The sequence below is a fragment of the Strongylocentrotus purpuratus genome, unplaced genomic scaffold (genome assembly GCF_000002235.5).
Source record: "Strongylocentrotus purpuratus isolate Spur 01 unplaced genomic scaffold, Spur_5.0 spur5_scaffold_1, whole genome shotgun sequence".
Classification (NCBI taxonomy): domain Eukaryota; kingdom Metazoa; phylum Echinodermata; class Echinoidea; order Camarodonta; family Strongylocentrotidae; genus Strongylocentrotus; species Strongylocentrotus purpuratus.
In genome coordinates, this window is record NW_022145594.1 from 6,895,769 (window position 1) to 6,915,928 (window position 20,160).

Below are 20,160 nucleotides of genomic sequence, written 5' to 3' on the forward strand. Positions count from 1 at the left end.
AATATTATACATCAAAGGGCAGGAATTTATTTCATATGTCAGAATACCTACATTTGTTCTTTGGGGTTAGGTTTCCTTTAAAAAGAGGTCAATGCTGCAGGTACTTTATATGTATACTAACCTAAAGGGAAATGCCCGCTGGTGTTGAGATGGTTTCAGAATAAAATGAGATAAACAGGGTCAGTGAAAGTTTGAGCACAAGCCGATTAAAAAATGTGTATTTATCGCTCAAACACAAATTGGCAACTCTGTGACGTTTATTGCCAGGCCCCGTCAAATTTGCCTTGAACTTAAACACTTCAAAAATGTAAATTTTCAGTCAAACATTCACCCTACATATAATTGTTGCAAGTACCCCCGTATACAAGGAATCTATTCCAGCATCAGTAACAAAAAAAATGAAGTTCATGAAATTTTCTGTACAGAGCCAGTTGGAGAGGAGCTCGCAAGAAAACGTCACATTGTCGCCAATTCGTGTGAAAACTTCAACATATCATACATTTTCTATTTTTAATCAGATATTTCTCAAACTTTCACTTATTCATTTCTTTCATTTGCTCTGATTGTACTATATTTAAACCAACTTAATATTAGGGTGGACTTTCTCTCACCCTCGGATGATATACAATTTCTTTTAAAATTTCATGCAATTTTGTACAAAAATGTCGCCAATAGTCAATGCATATTGTAGGCTTTTATATAGCATGTTGTTGTTTGTTTCCTATTTGTTTAGGTCATGTGGATTCTTGTTTTATATACTAATGTTCGAACCCTTCCTTTCTCAAATAAAGACAAGTCATGTAAAAAAAAAAGTAACTTGGATGTAAGCTAGCACTTATTTTGGCTGTGAATACACGTACTTAAAATGTTAGATTTTTTTAAAGCATAGGCCTACAGTCAACATGGATAAATGAAAGGAATTGGAAGTAAGTAAACACACAAACAAAAATAAGTACTGAAGGCCAAGTAATGTTAATTCCTAGTTTCGTGATCCTTTTCCCTCCTTCATTCGGCCACTTTAATATTTCAGGCCAATTCGATTTAGAAGATATCTTTTAAATTGACCTTATAACATTGTTATGACCAGTAAACTATAAGATAGTAAGTAATATTGAACTCCCTAAACGAAAATTCTAGACTTGAAACTAAGGATCAATTTTATTGGCCTTAGATGTAGTGACACGGAAGAGACGATTAATAAATATAAAGGAATACAAAGTATTTACCCATTAATTATTGCACAAAAGCAAATTAAATCCTAATTTTTCTCACCCCTCCAAATTACGGGTCAACCAGGCGCGGATCCAGGATTTCTTAGGGGGGGGGGCCAAATTTGAAATTATGCGAGCCAAAAATTGGAACGTAATGGTGACCAGCAGTGACGTAATGCGGGGGGGGGGGTGGGAGCAGGGAGGGGCGAGTTTCCCCCTCCCTCCTCCTCGAAACGCGATAGCTTTGACGTTTCATTAAATTATTAGAGAAAGAAGACGATTCATAGTACCGTTCTCGTAAATAATCCTCTTCTGAATTCAGGTTCACCCCTCCCGCGCGAAGCGCGGAAACTTTTACGTTTCATTAAATAATTAGAGAAACAAGACGATTCGTTGTACAGTTCTCGACTCTTAATCCTCGTCTGAATACAGGTTCCCCTCTCCCGCGCGAAGCGCGGAAGCTTTTACGATTCATTAAATCATTAGAGGAACAAGACGATTCGTTGTACATTTCTCGACTCTTAATCCTCGTCTGATTTCAGTTTTCCCCCTCCCGCGCGAAGCGCGGAAGGTTTTACGATTCATTAAATCATTAGAGAAACAAGACGATTCGTTGTACATTTCTCGACTCTTAATCCTCGTCTGAATTCAGTTGTCCCCCTCCCGCGCGAAGCGCGGAAGCTTTTACGATTCATTAAATCACTAGAGAAAGAAGACTTTTCGTTGTACCGTTCTCGAAAATAATCCTCATCTGAATTCATTTTCACCGCCCTCCCCCCGGCCCCTTCTGCGCGAAGCGCGGAAGGTTTTACGATTCATTAAATCATTAGAGAAACAAGACGATTCGTTGTACATTTCTCGACTCTTAATCCTCGTCTGAATTCAGTTTTCCCCCTCCCGCGCGAAGCGCGGAAGCTTTTACGATTCATTAAATCATTAGAGAAAGAAGACAATTCGTTGTACCGTTCTCGACTCTTAATTCTTGTCTAAATTCAGTCCCACCCCCCCCCCCTCCTGCGCGAAGCGCGGAAGCTTTTACATTTCTTTAAATCTTTAGAGAAACAAGACGATTCGTTGTACCGTTCTCGATGCTTAATCCTCGTCCGAGTTCAGTTTCCCCCCCTCCCGCGCGAAGCGCGGGGGCTTTTACGTTTCATTAAATTATTAGAGAAAGAAGACGATGCGTTGTACCGTTCTCTACACTAATCTTTGTCTGAATTTTAAAGATGTTCTTTGTCTGCTCCTTTTTCTTTCTACGTCCTCTTTCTTTTCTCTCCTCTTCTGTTTTAGGGGGGGCGGTTATTGTTTGGGTACCGCCCCCACCGCCCCCACCGCCCCCCTGCCTACGCGCCTGCGGTCAGATTAACACATTTTGATACCTCGTCCGACCCTGGAAGCTCAGACGTTTAAGGCAATAAATAACGGTCAGACAGGCATTCAGGGGCCCGCCTTAGGGCCCCTGGTGGGGTCGAGGCGGTGGAGCCCCCGGAAGCTCGGGGTTTTTAGGCGTTTAATTACGGTCAGATGAGCATTTTTTATAATCCTTATTATTTTGTCACACTGGCAGGACACTTAGGCGTGGGGTCAAGGGGACAAAGCCCCCCAAAATCAGGGGTTTTAGGCATTAAATTACCGTCAACTGAGCATCGAAGGGCCCGTCTTAGGGCCCAAGGTGGAATCCTGGGGGCAGAGCCCCGGAAGCTCAGGGGTTTTAGGCGTTTATTTACGGTCAGATGAGCATTTTGTTATAATCCTTATTATTTTGTGTCACTGGCAGGACACTATTTGGCGTGGGATCCAGGGGGCGGAGCCCCCCACAATCAGGGGTTTTAGGCATTAAATAACCGTCAGATGAGCATCGAAGGGCCCACCTTAGGGCCCTAGGTGGAATCCAGGGGGTAGATCCCCCGGAAGCTTAGGGGTTTTAGGCATTTAATCACGGTCAGATGATCATATTTTGATGCCTCTTTATTTGTTAACACTGGCAGTTAACTATTCTTTCTTTCTTGCTCTCTTTCTTTTTTTTAATTTCTCTTTAATATACTTTTTTTGTTAAAGTGTGTGTGGGGGGGGGGGGGGGGGCTCGAGGCTCCCGATTCCCGCCGTTCCTCGGGCCCTGACATGTAGGAATCTCAAGAATCATATTTCTTGCCTGGCTGTAAATTTATCATTTGTCATTTTGTCATTTTCCAACAAACGCATAAAAAAGTATAATTTACTAAAAAGTGAGGAAAAATCTCGGAAATTATGTCATTTCAGCATTATTTGTAATCCACAATTATGGAATTAGAAATAAAACACGTTTGAATTTGATTTTCCCCAAGCCCCCCCCCCCCCTCTCTATCAGTACGCCAGTATCTCCTATTTTCCTTTTTTCTTTCCCTTTCCTTCCTTCTCTATTATTTTTTTGATTGGGGGGGGGGGGGGGGGGGGCAACAGCCTGGGAGGCAAGGCCCTTTCGCCCCCCCCCGATCTCCTTCTTCTCCCTTTTCTTTACTTCTTCCTCTTCTTTCTTTCCCTTTCTCTCCTCTTTCCCTTTCCCTTCTTTTCCTTTCTTCTCTCTTTTTTTTTTTTTTTTTTTTTTTTTTTGCCGGGGGGGGGGGGGGGGGGGGGGGGGCCAAGGCCCGCTCGGCCCCCCCCCTGGATCCGCGCCTGGGGTCAACAGGGGTCAAATTTGCTGAAGTTACAGTAACGACATAACATGTGGACCCGACCGGTTCATCTTTATAGCTGAGGCGATTAGCCGTGCTTAATTAATGCAAATTCATTGTGTTTATGCGTAATCCACGTAAGATGATGCCATTATTAAGACGATAGCAATTTTTTAGGTCGACAATTTCCGATTTTCAACGCTTTAGATTTTGAGTTTTTTTAGAGAGGTGATACTCCACTGACAGACACTAACATAGTATAACAAATTTACATTATTGAAATCAAAGGCTTATAAGCTTTTCCGATGATATGTAATTCATTCATTTCATTTTTCAGTTCGGATATGCTCTTTAATGTTATTTTGGGTATAACAAGGTAAAAAGAAAACTACTGCATTTTTGAACGGCTGAGGAAAATCAGGCAAGATTATCAAAGTAATTGTGTTTGAAAGTTGGGGGTCGCTAAATGTCATGTTATTGTTAAGGTAATTTTGGATTACTCCCCTGTCCCTTTGTGTATTGGAATACCACAGATTTTCCCTATTGATATCATCATTGATAGAGCCCCGGGAGACAGGTCTATTGTGTAGCATGTAGTGTTATCGCCGTCCCATGTAAATAGGCCTGCGCAGTCGTACAGTTCAGAAAGAAGGATATGCAATATGTGTGGTATGTTTACAGAAACAATGTCCATCAGTGATCAAAATGACATCACCATTATGGCAAAGATTTGTTGTAATAATTAGATGTTAAAGTTATTACCAATAATAACTCTCCTATATATAGTTAATCCAATTAGTGATGTTTTTATTAATAGTGACGCTCATGTTGCAGCATTCATTTTATGCAGCTTATTGTCAGGGTTGTATCCCTCTTATAACGAATGACGCAAGATTGATCTTTTTGTTTTGTTTAGCCAAGTCGTAACATTTCGTATTTTTAAATGCCAATGAGCCGTTGTCTGTGCTATTTCTAAAAAATACGGTATGTAAATAAAGGTGTGATTTTGAGCGTAGAGGTGTGCAGGTTCGAGTGTGTATGTGTGTTTGTGTGCGTGAGCATTTTAGTGTGTCCAAAATATAATATGTAGACTGCTCCCGATGAAGTTGGTAACATTGGTACTTGCCTCTTTTATGAAATGTTTATGCAAAATTGATATATCTTCTCAGAGCTTTATTTATCAATCTATATTGAATTGAATTGAATTGAATTCGCATTTATTTCATTCTTGATTAAAAATCACATTAATAAAAAAGATACAAAATTATACGTGAACAAATTTAGAAATGAAATGTGGAACTACATAAATAAAGTCCTTAGGCCGTGAACAAGCACATTTCCCAAAGCATGCATAGCATAATGTAAAGCAAAGAAACTAAAAACAAATAACACAAATATAAACATAACTATATATTTGAGATAAAGAACCTGCTTCAACTTTTTTGAAGGAATTAACTGACTTGCAATCAGAAACATCTTTGGGGATGGAGTTCCAAATCACAGGGAAATTATGTCGTACTGATTTCATTACCTCATTTTTTGTACTGGCCATAAGTGAAACGAATCCTTTAAACGGGTAGGGTGACTATGTATCTGGTAATTAAGAGTGAACATCTGAAAAATATTAACAGGTAATTTATTTTGAAAGTAAAAGAAACAAAGGAGGGCAATGGATTAATAGTACAAATCATAAATATTAAGAAATTTCAATTTTCTAAACAGTGGGGCAGAATTGGCACGAAAATGACATCCAAGGCATATGCGAAGGTGTTTTTTTTGGCAATTTAAATAATTTATGTAATTTATTTCGACTACAATTACCCCAAACAGCAACACAATAATTTAAATATGAGAGCATGAATGAATTAGAAAGTAGTAATAATGCTGAAGGTAGAAGCGAGTATTTTAATCTGTACAATATACCAATACATTTAGATACCTTTTGAGTGACTTTATTGACATGAGTGTCCCATTGCATATTCAAGTTCAAGTTCAAGTTTATTTCCACATGTGGTTCATAAAAAAAAAAAAAGTATACATACATGTTCAGACGTATACAAAATACACAATTAACAAACAATAATATTAAGAGAAACAAATAGCGAACAAAATCTAAGAACAACTAAATACATGTAGATATAAAAAAAAAAACATGTGGGGGGACCAACAAAGGCCAGGGGCCTGTCGAGGCTGTCGACCCTAATGAAAATCAATAAAACCACCAAGAAAATTAACACTATTAACCTTATTTGATGGAACCTCATCTTTTTTATAAACAAATTATCAAGCGAATTAGTGGAATTTGACTGCCTATGGAAGAAAATTATGTTATTTGTTTTACTAAGATTTATCAACAATCTATTTGATTTGAACCATTTTGTTACTTTGTCTAATTCAGTATTAATATTATTTTGTAAGTTATGAGTGTAAAGTTGGATGTAAATTAAAGTAGTATCGTCAGCGTACATAATGTAATTAAATTTGTCAGAATAATATGTAAGATCATTAATGTAAATTAAAACAGTAGAGGACCTAGGATAGAACCTTGTGGTACGCCGTGTGTAATAGAAGAAAAATTTGAGAAACTGTTATTATAAACTACATATTGAGATTTATGAGAAAGATAACCTTCAAACCAAAATAGTGGTAAGCCCCTAATCCCATAGTGTTCTAATTTGGATAAAAGTGTTCTATGATTAACAATATCAAAGGCTTTTGAAAGGTCCATGAAAATTCCAATGCAAAATTTATTGGTATGAACTGCTGACAAAACTTTATCTTGTAATTCTATTAAAGCATGGGTAGTGGAGTGATTTTTCCTAAAGCCATATTGTGAATCTGTGAGCATTTTATTGTTTTAACAAAATTTATATAATCGGTTATAGATACATTTTTCTAACAACTTTGATAAAGACGGCAAAATAGATATTGGCCTATAATTATCAAATTTATGAGGATCACCATTTTTAAATACGGGGGTTATTTTAGCTATACTTTGTTTATCTGGGACTAAGAAATAGAGAGATTAAATATAAGTACTACTGGCTGTACAATATAAAATATTTTGTCTTCATTAAGTTAGTACTAAGATTATCAAATCCAATTGAATTACTATTGTGTAGTGAACAATAATCTCCTGAAAAATATAATTAAACTGTATTAGTAATAAATCACATTGCCTCACCATTTTATGAAATGAGTTAAGAAGACAAAAATGGTCCAACTACTTGTGCCCCAGTCTATTTCAAGTAATATTATTTTTTATTAATATCATCCACTCTGTTTTCAGCAAGATGTGAGATTACATTAAAGTTAAATCTTAGCTCCTTTGACTACATTATAATCATGAAGATGATTAAGTACCCGTAAGATCACTAATTATGAGAAGGATGAACGATGATTTATTGGTGGTGGTTATTTTACCTCACTGCTAAGAAAGCATATATGCTTGTAAGTAAGCATCCAGACGGCCGACGGTTTTAGGTCCTCTCCGAGGGACCTGGTAATGAGGATTAATGCCTTACCAAAGGGCACTAGCGCATCGCCTTGGTTTCGAGCTCGGGTCACCAGATTACGAGACCACTGCTCTACCGACTGAGCTATCGCGCCTCCTTAAGAAAAAGGAGAAAATTCATTGTTCTAATTGACTGATATTTTTATCACGAGATGGCGCAATTTGTTATGTAGCCCAAGCGCCATTGATAGAGTTTGGCAAACCCGGTTCGAGTTGGGCACAACATGGCGAATACTGCACGACAAAAGAACGTATGCCACGTTGTGACCAGCCGAAACCAAGTCGGCCAAACTCTGTGTAAATTACTGATTTGAAGAAAAGAAAATAATTTTAACTTTAACCCTGTTGCATGTCCCAAGTGTACATAATGAATAGGGGCAGTATCCTCCCAGGATAGGGGTTTAGTAAATGTATCTAGGCAACTTTCTTCTTGTTCCCCATTCGCAAGTTTGATTGAACTTTTTTCTTGCACCTCAAGGATAAGCTACACCAGCTTCACCCAATGCTGAATACACCACTGGCCCAACACCTCCACCTCCGTAAAGGCAGGTTATGTCTTTCCAGCAAAGATCATCTGCATACAAATCTCCATTAGTACACGTGTCTCTCTGGATAGTGTTGTAATGATTAAATGCGGGAACGGGAAGATATCCATCATTTACATGTTTTCTAAATCATCTTAAAAGTCACAAGTCCAGAGTAACAGCGCGTCGCACGGTGCATTGAACATTTAGGGGGGAAACATATTAATTGACAAAGGTTATGCTTCGTTTGCTTCCATGAAACTTAGATTTGATAGATATGGACGAACAGTGCACTCCATGTTTCGTCCGTTTTGGTTTGGTTCGATTTTATTGACGATCATAAAATATGAAATACAAAAATCATAACTCATAAAGAAACAAAACATTAGCATATATTACAAGTACTATTCTAGAAAAAGCTCATATTAGAATAAAGAGGAAGATCAATGGATCACTCGCTTCAGATCGATTGATCAATTAATACTAATGATAATAGTAAAGAAAAAAACATAAAACAGAGTGCATAAGTTATTATCATCATATTAGCAACAACAATATAATCCAAGAAACTACACCACCCACCCTTCTTACACTTTAACTTAATTGAATTTCCGATATGTATGTTTCAAATAAATTATTTAAAGAGCATCTGCAATTGATACCAAATATACCCTTTGCTTAAATTAAAGACCGATACTGTTTTGCCAAAAAAAAACTTCACGACTTTTAATTTGATAACAGTACATATGAAAGCGTAAAATATTTGCAATACTTTATAGCCATCCGATTGAATAGATCCTCACCCCTAGTTTCATTAAACAAACCAATTTGTGACCAATTCTCGGGATTTTTTCTGTAATTAGCCCGTATAGGACATATGTAAGCGTAAACATGTTTTAAATAATTTTATTGCCATCCGATCGAATAGATCCTTACCCCTAATTTCATTTCTTTTAAATCATGCAGATACAAATAAATTATCAATTTTGAAGGAGATTTATTAAATGCGTGCTGTTTTTTTTATACACGCTGTATAATGCACTTCGGCGTCGACTATGTTTCGCGTGTTCGTTTATTGATTGTTCGCGCGTTTTTGTATTTTCTTTTCGAATTGCCTGCTGGAATAAATACTATTCTAACAGACGGATTGCTCGGAAGCGGTTATATCTTCCAGGATCGCCTTATTTTACCGATAACTCTTCCACCGGAACAATCCATTGCCTTGTGACCAGATTTATTAATGCGAGTCAATGAAAAACGAATGCTTTATTGAGGGTTTTTTTATTAAGTAGTTTCAGTTTCAAACCATTACGATGTGCGTGATTTGTAGAAATACTTTATCAATAAATTGGAACGGGCGGCTTTATAAATATCGTTGCTTATGTGCGATGATGTCAATAACGCATGGTACATGTTTTTATTAATAATGATACTATTCCGCATTTATATAGCACTTAATACATCGACAATGTCTCTTAGCTATTTACAGATATAAATGTACGAAATTAAGAGCAACAAGTAGACTTTCTCGTAAAATGTGTTTTATAAGAGAATACGATATAACCAACTGCAATGCAACACCTACTTGGAACATTATTAATGAAATCCTAACGAAGCAAAATAAAAACGTCTAAATATCTTATTTACACTGAAGGTCAAGAAATTTCCCACCCAACAGATGTATCTGATTGTGTCAATAAGTATACCGTATAGGAGTATTTTCTAATTAGACACCAACAGTGAATTATACTTTTACGGAATAATTACAATTTCTTGCAAATTAATATAATAAATCATTTTTCGTAATGCTTACATATTGTATAAACATTTTAAACAATGTCAATCCTTGAAACATAATTAGTAGTCATGATGAAATAAGTTCGCATTACAACAAAAATTGCAGGAAGTATCGTAACGCTATTATTACGTATTTGCATTCTTACGTATGCATTAAATAGCAAAAGTCATTCCAATTTACAGAAAATACATTCGATGCTAGTTTCAAATTACCAATTATCAATCCTTCCAATTAAGTATTTCGAAGGTTATAGCAAAACTCGTTTAAAATAGACGGTATCACTTTTTAACAACATAAACTTGTTTTCTTTATCAAGGTCAATATGGTTATAGAAAATCCTATTCAACGGAATTAGCATTAATGCAACTATTTGATAGGGTGCCAACTGTCTTAGTTGATCGCAATCGTGTTATTGGTGTGTCCATGGATTTGAGCAAAGCATTTGACGCTCGATTTAATCCATTTACTAAATCAAATGGCCACACAAAAAACATGAGAGCGAGGGAAAAACTGAAGGAAAAGGAACATGAGATGATTCTTTATGACATCTAACAGACATATCGACATAATTTTACGAAAGATTGCAATCCTTCTTGCAGCGTAACTTTACTACATGACAGCAGATAACATCAGCAACATCATGAACTAAAATAATATGAACGCAATTCAACCTCTGTTCAAAGTGTAATAATCGTGATAATAGAGTTCTTATTTGTATTTCCACTTGTTATATCAATATGTATTCGTGACTCATTCATGTATTCATCTCGTATGTCTGTTACGGTTGTCATGGTTGTTAAAGAAATGCATATTGACACGAGTCTTTTGGTTGCACTTAAAGGGCCACTGTAACCAAAACGGGCTAACAAAATGGGGGGAAAAAGACATGTAGAAGAATTTTTGCCGGAGATTCCGAACATGACAATGATTTTTCTTAGAAATCATCAATAATTCTGGAATCTAGCTTTAAAAATCATGACACTTGGTTTTTACAGCTTCATTCAAATTTATGACAACAATAACATCAGGTAAACATGACCTTTATTCTGGAGTCATAAAACATTTCTTCACTTCCCTTCACTGCTATTATGTAAAAATGTGTAGAACAGGTGTCACATGCATATTCACCTGTTTTTACACATTTTTACACATAATAGCAGTGAAGGGATGTTCCTTTGTCTACCACAGCAATTTTTTAAGGGTAGAATGAGGAACTGTATATTTTGTCCTCTTTCTTTGTCCGTCATGTTCATAGTGACTAGAGGTAAAGCATGCCTACTTCGAACGCTGCTCGGCTTTTTTAAATCTTACATATATACATTTTCCTCTCTCTTTCATTTTTCTTCTATTTTCCTATTTGTGTCAATATTCTCACTTGATTGAAATTGGTAACACAATAATTACAACATTATTGTACACCATTTATGAGCTTCTTTGCCATGGAAATTGACACAACTTGAAGTCAGTTGATGTGATCTCTTTTTTAAACCCTACTCAATTGCACGACATCAGTAACACTGGCTTAAAATATTCTATACACAACTTTTATAGTGAGCTAAAAATATAGTGTAGAGCATTCTGCCAGTTCTATGCAGTTGTTTGTATTTTGTTCACGTTCAAATTTGTTATATTGCAATGTCATACTGATTCATGTACACATTTATGCAATTGTTTCTTACCATGTATGCCACATGTATACTGTTACTTCCTGGTCTCATGGATTTAACTGCATGGCGATATTAACACCATGTAACTGTGACCTGAATTTCTGCATCAATACATAATATATTTTCACAATGATATTATGGTATTTAGGTTATACCACTACGTCATTCTTGCATTGATCTCGTACAATGTACAATGTCTGTTACTGTTGTCATGGTTGTCAATGAGATGCGATTTGTGAGAGATGTTTTTATTATTTATTCACCACACACGTGCATCAGAAGCTATGAGGAATACAGAAGGCGTACCTCGAGTGATAATCTACTTTTTCATTTTCGTTATCACATCTAACAGAAATCGAGACAATTCTAAGAGAGTTTGCAATCCTATTTGTAACTTAATTTTACTACATGACAGCAGATAACATCAGCAACATCATGAACTGAAATAATATCAATGCAATTCAACTTCTGTCCAAAGTCTAATAATCATGATAATGGAGTTCTTATTTGTATTTCCACTTGTTATATCAATATGTATTCGTGACTCATTCATGCATTCATCCCGTACGTCTGTTACGGTTGTCATGGCTGCTACTGAGATGGAATATTAACATGTATATTTTGGTTGCACTTAAAGGGCCACTCTAACCAAAAAGGGCTAACAAAATGGGACAAAAAGACATGTAGAAAAATAATTGCCGGAGATTCCGAACATGACAATGATTTTTCTTAGAAATTATCAATAATTCTGGAATCTAGCTTTAAAAAATGACGACTCAGAACGCGCAGAACGTTGATGATGTTTTGATTATAGGATTTGTTTATCATCATGATTTATGTTGCATTTAGTTTGGAGCTTTGGAAAAGACCATACAAATAATAAATAAACTTAATCATATGAAATCAAATATCAAATTAATCCACTTGAATAAGTATGAACAGATTAAATAAAAATCAATAAATCAATTAAGAACTAGCAATTGGTTCTTTTAACCATTTTAGTTTTTATTTCGATAGCCTTCGGAGGATTATGAAATATATGTCCTTATGTTTTTGTCTGCTGTCTGTGGATTTTGTATTTTGTGTGCTTATATATTGTGAAATTACAAACAAGCACCCGGGGTAATAATATACGTATCTGTAAAGCGCTTTGAGAGGGCCTGCGGTCCTGAAAAGCGCTATGTATTAAAGATCGAGCTATTATTATTATTATTAATTGAGAATAATATTTTTACCGCACCATCTATAGTTCTGTAAAATACAATTCGGTTCCCTTTGTTTAAACATTCGATAGGATACCAGCATGGGGAAAACACGAATTACGGACAAAATATTGATAGACATTGCAACAGACATCGGAAACAAGAAAGATGTCATGAAGCTGGCCGTTAATCTTGGTCTGTCGGCAGCTGATGCAACCATGGAGTTAGACTGCTGCAAGGTTCTGCGCAAAGCAATGAATGCTACTGCCATCGAAGATCAGAGTGATAGACTGAGAGAAGCACTGATTAAGAGTGGTCATACGGCCGCAGCTGAAATACATCTAAACTCTCGTGAGTGTGTGGTACAGAATATAATATGAGCAGGTCCAAAGTATTTTGTCCCATGAGTTACCGACTACATCTAAGATTTCAGTGTATATGATGATCATTGTATCAATGTGATAGCCCTGTTCAAGATAAATCTAACAAAACATGAAATAAAACGATATTTGTGTATTAAAATAATTCCATAATGCAATACGTTCCGCAGTAATATTCATGCGCAAGTTTTACATGATAGCTGCGCAGGGATAGCTGATCATGCATTTACTACTAACTCCAGTCATTTTGTACAGTAAATATATTACAAGCCCACACTTAACAACATCCTTAGGTCATACGTAGTTTCGTACGGCTGCAGGAGGTGACCCACGGAAATTGAAAAATAGTCACATTTTTCACGTCCATTCCATGGTCTAATATGAGGCATATCCTGGACTTGCCCGTATGTAAATGATAAACAACCTGGGGAGATTTGTCAATTATAACGAACGAAATATATATTTTCAAACGAATGAAACAAAACTCGCAATTAGGTATCGAACGAAAATAAATCAAACAGCAATAATTATAATGAAGTGGGGGAGATGGTCTTGAGGGACTTATTGTAAAGGTAAGACCCAAATCCTTCAATTTGGTTGCTAAGCAAGGCATTTTATTTGGTATTGTGTAAACCAAGTAATTTTGATATTTTGCTTTGTACGATTTAACTGTGAGTCAATACTTTACTAAATTTAACGAATCTACACAATCTGCTGTTGAGGCAATGGCATCGCTCGTGGGAAAGACCTTTCATTGCAATACAGAAATGAGGATATACTGTAGACAGGAGATCGCTTACAATTTACCCAACTGGAAACAATGTTTTTACAAATTATTATTTCCAATCTAGCGATATTTCCCTGTTGTTTGTAGTTTTGGGAAATATTGAAATTTGGACAGATAGTGATTCTTTACCATTTTTATATATTTGGATGCCCCTGGGATGTATTATAAGTACTAGACAATTTAGCCCCTTTAAAACACTTCTGCTTTCGAGAAATCTAATAATCAAAAATTTACCGGTGCACCCGATAAATTTCAAATATTTCAAATAACGCCTTAGGCCATTCCATGGTAGTTGCGACCATGAAAATCTCAGAATATGCCGTCCTGATATACGATTTCCAGACGGGAATAGCTAATCGGTCAATTGTAGTCGAGATCATTTTTTAACATTTCATCACTTTAGACTCGATTTTAACAGCGACAACGATCATTGAACATTGTAAAATCGCATATGCTTCCAATATATTAATTTGAACCAAATTCCGTTGTGTTGGCTCAGTCAGTAGAGCGCCCGCCTCACAACCGGGGGTCGTGGGTTCGAACCCCGGCCGCGTCATACCAAAATACGTTAAAAGACAGGAGTTGCTGGTACCTCGTTTGGCGTTCAACATTGGGGACTTTTAGATTTGAGTGGACTGATACGTTTGACGTCCATTCAAGGCAGTGCGTTAAAAGGACGTCGATCGTAGCAACCCCCAATGTCTTCTTGCGAATCTAAAAGTCCCTAATAGGTGATAGAGCAACGTCGATCTGGCGCTGCTCAGTGGCTGCCGGGCTCACGATCAATTTGGCAAAAATAATTTCCATTTTCGGTTTCATAAAAGTCGGAGTGGACTTTAAAGGTACTATGTCCCATTTGCATGCCAAAAAAATGAAAAAGTTAAATTCCAACTGCATTTGAAAGATAATACTAATTTAGAACTTCACTAAAACTGTGGGGCTTGAAAATGTCTTTAAGTGGTAAAATAGCGACTAATAGTTGTCAAATCGACTATAGAGCCCAAAAGTAGTAGTCTTGATTTTCAAACGATTGTACCGAATGGTCATACGTTTTATGCTGCGCAAAGATTCAATCAGTTTAATCTTGGCCATCACAAGAAGTGGGTTATTGATGTAGACAAATGCTCATGTACCCTTTACAACTCTTTTCATGTATGTTATTACCATAGAAGAAAAAAAAGCCAGTCAGTCACTCAAAAGTGTCTGACAGTGAAGTCTAGCAAGTAAACGGGTTTCCTTGCATAATTTGAATATGAGGACACTGCTAACGTTTAAATTTCACAGATAGGACATACATGACATATTCATAATTCCTGCAAAGTTCTACAGCATTTGAGGTTGGCTGCAAAAGGGACAAAGTACCTTTAAATGATGATGATTATTATTATTATTCGTTACCCCATTTAAACACCTTTAAACACTGTGATAGTTAAAGGAACAGGTCAGTTGCAAACAAGGTAATCCTATACGTATACTTATTATAAATGTTAAACAAATGCAATTGACCTTATACTTTATCTGGTGCATGTATTCCTTAATGTACTACTGTGTTAATGTAAGATCTTATTGTTTATTTTTTTTGAAAACATAAACAAGAAAATTAAAAAACATGAAAATATATTTTGATGTTCGTTCATACATCTAGGTCCGAAAGCCAAATTGACACGCAGTCAGCAAAGGAAGAGAAAAATAAATGGTACCACTCCCACTCCGAAGAAACCAGATGGCTGGTCTAGACTTGATGAAGAAAAGCAAAAGATGAAAATGGCAGAAGAAGAATTAAAAGATCTGCAGAAACAGGAGCGCGAAGTACAAAACCAAATTGACCAGAAAAGAAGAAAAGTAAAGAAAATAAAGGGTCTCGTAGTAAAATTGCTGGAGCAAAATTATGAGGATGACGCTAAAAAACTAGCCAAACAACGAGAAGAGTTGGATAAATTTAAATCCTCTGAACCTTTCAGTACCCCTCAAGCGGTACTTATTCCTAATTCGGTACCACAAGTGAACAGTGGAATACGTCCTTTTTCGTTTGGATCAAATAGGCCTCCTCCTAAATACGGCTATTAAAACACTTAGTTCCATCCAATATGCATGCACTGCTGGTATTTTTTCCACACCGACTTTTCCTGTTTGACCTAATTATTTACACTCTGGAATTTTCCCGCTCTTCCTCATTCCTAGTTGAAAGATTGAGAATGGGTTTCAAATAACAAAGATTGGGGTAAAATCATTAAAAGGGTATGAAGGGAGTTGAAAATGTTTTTAAAACAAGTGTCAATTTTAATAATCGGACATAATCATGGTTGCGAGGTGAATCATATCAATATACTTTATTAGCGGTTTTCAATTCCCTTTCTAGTCAAGATTCGGATCATGATATGTTTCGACGTTTCATTAAAACCCATCAACCTTCAAACCGCACTCACATCATCGCACAAAAATGTGGAATAGAAATGAAAATGAAGGCGAATTCGTGAGCCCATTTCTCGAAACCAACGACAAGACCAACAGCTCATGATATCGATACTATCGGCGAGAAGAGAGGCCGAGACAAAGCCTTAGTCGCCATTCCACCTCATTTAAAAACAGGAATTTTTAAAACTGCGATTATTTAAATGAATAAGGAAATATAGTAATTATAAATAGCAGCAGGTGACAAGAAATGCATCAGAAATTAGGTAGATTATACCATGGATTTTACATGTAAAATGCAATTATGAGTAATCAATTTCACGACCGGTGAACCATTTTTTCTTTTGTTATGAGTCCTCCCGAATATTTTAATTTAATAGTTAAACATTAACAAAATTATTTAAGAGATCACACTCCTATATTAAATGACAACATGTTAACCTTCTAAACGTTGAAAAATACGTTTTGAACTATTCAGTTTACACATTTGTAGATAAAATTGATGCAATTTATGTATTGTATTTATCACTTTTAACTGATTAGATATGTAGAACAAATAGACACTAAATAAATATTTTACCGTCAGAAGTCAGAAACTTTATTATCTAAAACCTAGACCTACTAACAGCTTTGGATCAATTTTTTTTTTCGAATTGTAAAACTTTACATGATTTAATGGACTTCTTTATAAATGCTTGGGGGAGGGGGTCGGTCTTTCCAAGGAGATTATTATTACAAGTGTTTAAAATCTTTATCCCAACACACTTCATAAAAGTCTATATATCATTAGTTTCTTCCATAACCCACTATTTTTTTTTTTACAGACCTATCAAACATTGTCTTTCTTTTTTCCTTCTCTCTCTCTCTCTCCTTCTTTTTTAAGACTTGTTTTTCTTTGGGTTTGTTAGTTTGTTTATTATCATGATTGTTATGTTCCAGTTTCCTTTGTATCGTATGAGATGATCTTACTTCAACATGTTTGTTTTTCAAATGACAATGTGGATATAAACGCGTAGAATCAGTGGGACAAAAACCTTAAATATAAACATCACATGTTTTCAAAACAATGTTCATGCAATAAAAAACGGTAGTAGCCGGAAAATTTCTTGTCCATTTTGCAAGCCATAATCTACCCAATACAAGAGGTGTGGTGGTGCTGCATATCGACTAAATAGTCACGAGAGAGATATGACGGTGTCGGATAATTGTCCTTGACTTTGGCTAAGAGAGCTTTGTGGAACGAGTAGCGGAAAAGTGGCTTTTTAGCGCTGGTTTAGTCAAGAAGTTGGACTTACGACGGTTTCGAGAAACGGACTCCTTAATAATAAATACCTTGCTTTTTACAATTACAAACGATAAGAAACGGCAGAATTGTGAAGATTCAAACGAAAAGCCACTAAAAGGCAGATATAGGAGAGAAATGTTTTTCTTCTGATACCCATCTTGAGTGATCCAAGGTTTGGTTTACAATTTATATGCATTTTGTAATGGTCGATAACAAATTTAGTATTTTCAGAATTATCTGCCGCGATATTCAAAAGCTGATAATAACTGGCTTTAATGAAGAGGAATCGTACATCTTGATACAGAATGTGTCTAATGATTTATAAAGGGCAACTTAAAGATAAACTTTAGTACTGGTAATGCGATTGCATTGTGAAAGAAAAGGTGTGGAAAGGATCAGAAACAGGTGATTATGTAGCATGTAAGTATTGGTGTGCACTGCAAGGTTCTGGAGTCATCAAAATCATAATAAATTTGACCGAGTCTTGGTAAAGTAACAAGCACTCACATAGAAAGCTATATATGGGACGACACACATGGTGTCGGGGCTTGTACTACCTTGATTTCCTTGTCTTTCTATGCTCATTACTCAGCCAGTATACATTTTCTTCCAAAATTGTTTGGCACATGTCATTTATTTGTAATCTTGAACATTCAGTGTAAGTTTCGTTTGATTCTGTGAGAATCATTTTTTTTTTTTTTACCAGTACTGGAGTTTATCTTTAAACTCTATCCCGACACATTTGTCATGTTTTTTTTTAACATCATTTAGAATAATGTTTTGAAAGAGCATGTTGCATTCTTTCTTTCTTATAGTGGTATAAATATTCATTTTTAATTATTGGTATACTCTGTATACTTGGTTGATAAGCCCTCTTGTCATATGGGAAGGGCTCTCAGTTTTCTCTTAAAAGTAGCCACAGTAGGTGCAGACACTATATCGTGAGGTAAACTGTTCCAGGGTTGGACCACTGGATTTTGAAAAAGTGGCCAGCTAATTTTGTGCCAGTACGTCTTTGGTAAAGCTTTTTAGTAGTGACCTCTTAGATCTTTGTTTGGAGTAGAAAAGAACTTTTCTGAACTATTCCTATTTATATCATTAAAATATTTTTAAGTATCAATCGAATCCGTCTACTGTCTCCTCTCCTATAAAAACGATATCTTAGTATTGGTCTCATTACTGCAAAGACGTACTTATTGAAATGCGACATTATGAATATGAGGAGTGCGAAGGTCGAGGGTTCGAATCCCGACACGGCACTGATATCCTTTGGCAAGATATTTACCTGCACTTGCTACTCTCCACCGAGGTGTTAAATGGGTACCCGGTAGGATGAGAAAAGTGTGCGTTTGTAAAATGGCGACTGGTTGGAATGCTCCCCAGGGAGTGGAAAATGTGCACACATTGTGTGTGGGTGAGCCTGAATCCGATGACCGGGGTAATAATATATCTGTAAAGCGCTTAGGCACATCGTCGGATCGATGTATTGAACGCTTTATAAAAACAGATTATTATTATTATTATTATTATTATTATTATTATGTAAATTCTAAAAAAATGTCAAGTTATAATGCGAATACATAAATTTGTTTCATGATAATACAATGAGAACTTAGTAAACAAAATAAGTAAGTGGATAAAGCTTAGTAAACTGAAATTGATGCAGCGAAGACATATCATCATTAAACACGGTCGCAACAATTTTGCAAAAATATACTCAAAGGAAGTTTGAATACCCTATTGTCCATTAATTAAATATAAATCATGTTGGGATTATTCGATACGTCATTGTCATGTTCGTATATTGCAAATGATGATGCATAAGGTTATTGGAAATTGCATAAGATTCATTTGTTTAAGTAGTTTCGATCGTGTATATTGGACTTATTCATACACAAGTGTAATTGTATTTACTTCCTTTTTTTTTATTTATTGGTATATTAGGTCATATTGTTTGGAAATAGTCTAATCGTAGTTATAATATACTGAGTTCGAATATAAATTCAGCAAAAAGAGCGGTGGCATCAATGAATTTATGGCTGGACTTTGCTATGCATGCTTCTTGTGCAACTTGCTTCATTTTTTAATCAAGTGAATCCGTCTGAAAAATGGCTTTATATGTATCGTCACCAGGATACAATAATGTTATATATTATGTACGCTATTAGTGACATTGAAACGTTGGATTGCGATGTTATATTTTCATGAGTGCGTGTATGAATTACCTTTCTTCATGTGATGAACGTATCAATCAGTTTTACTGAAGACTACCAATTGGTACGCGGTACATGGTGTGAATTCATGAGAACGAAATTTATTCAAAGGCAAATACAAACAAAACACATTTATATTACAGTTTTCCCTACTTCTGAAACACTCAAGCAGCTATATAAACAAGAACAAGTCTGAAATGATAATCGGTTAACAAGCAAATAACAACGCATACTTTCATACAACAAATCATAAATAGCTGTATAACGAGATCACGCGAAACATGACATAATGACTACCGACACAAGTACGGATACATTGGCATGCCATCAAAACCGTTTGTGAGCAAAATTGAAATAAAAATAAATAATACAAAACCTATATTAATGTACATTCCAGAGAACAATGAACACCAAAACATGATTGAGAGAGTATATAGATATTTTATCAGTCAAAGGGTTCTGCAATCGTTCATTCAAAACATGCAAATATGTTTCGCTTGATCTCGTTATACATAG

General features: G+C 35.8%; 1 protein-coding gene across 1 annotated transcript; it reads left to right on the forward strand.

Moving 5' to 3' along the window:
• Window positions 1–12,665: 12,665 nt before the first annotated feature.
• LOC115921458 lies at window positions 12,666–16,397 on the forward strand. The gene is made up of 2 exons (XM_030978955.1): window positions 12,666–12,918; window positions 15,380–16,397. The coding sequence occupies exons 1-2, from the start codon at window positions 12,669–12,671 to the stop codon at window positions 15,799–15,801; spliced, it is 672 nt and encodes a 223-aa protein (XP_030834815.1). The 5' UTR covers window positions 12,666–12,668; the 3' UTR covers window positions 15,802–16,397.
• The last annotated feature ends 3,763 nt before the right edge of the window (window positions 16,398–20,160 follow it).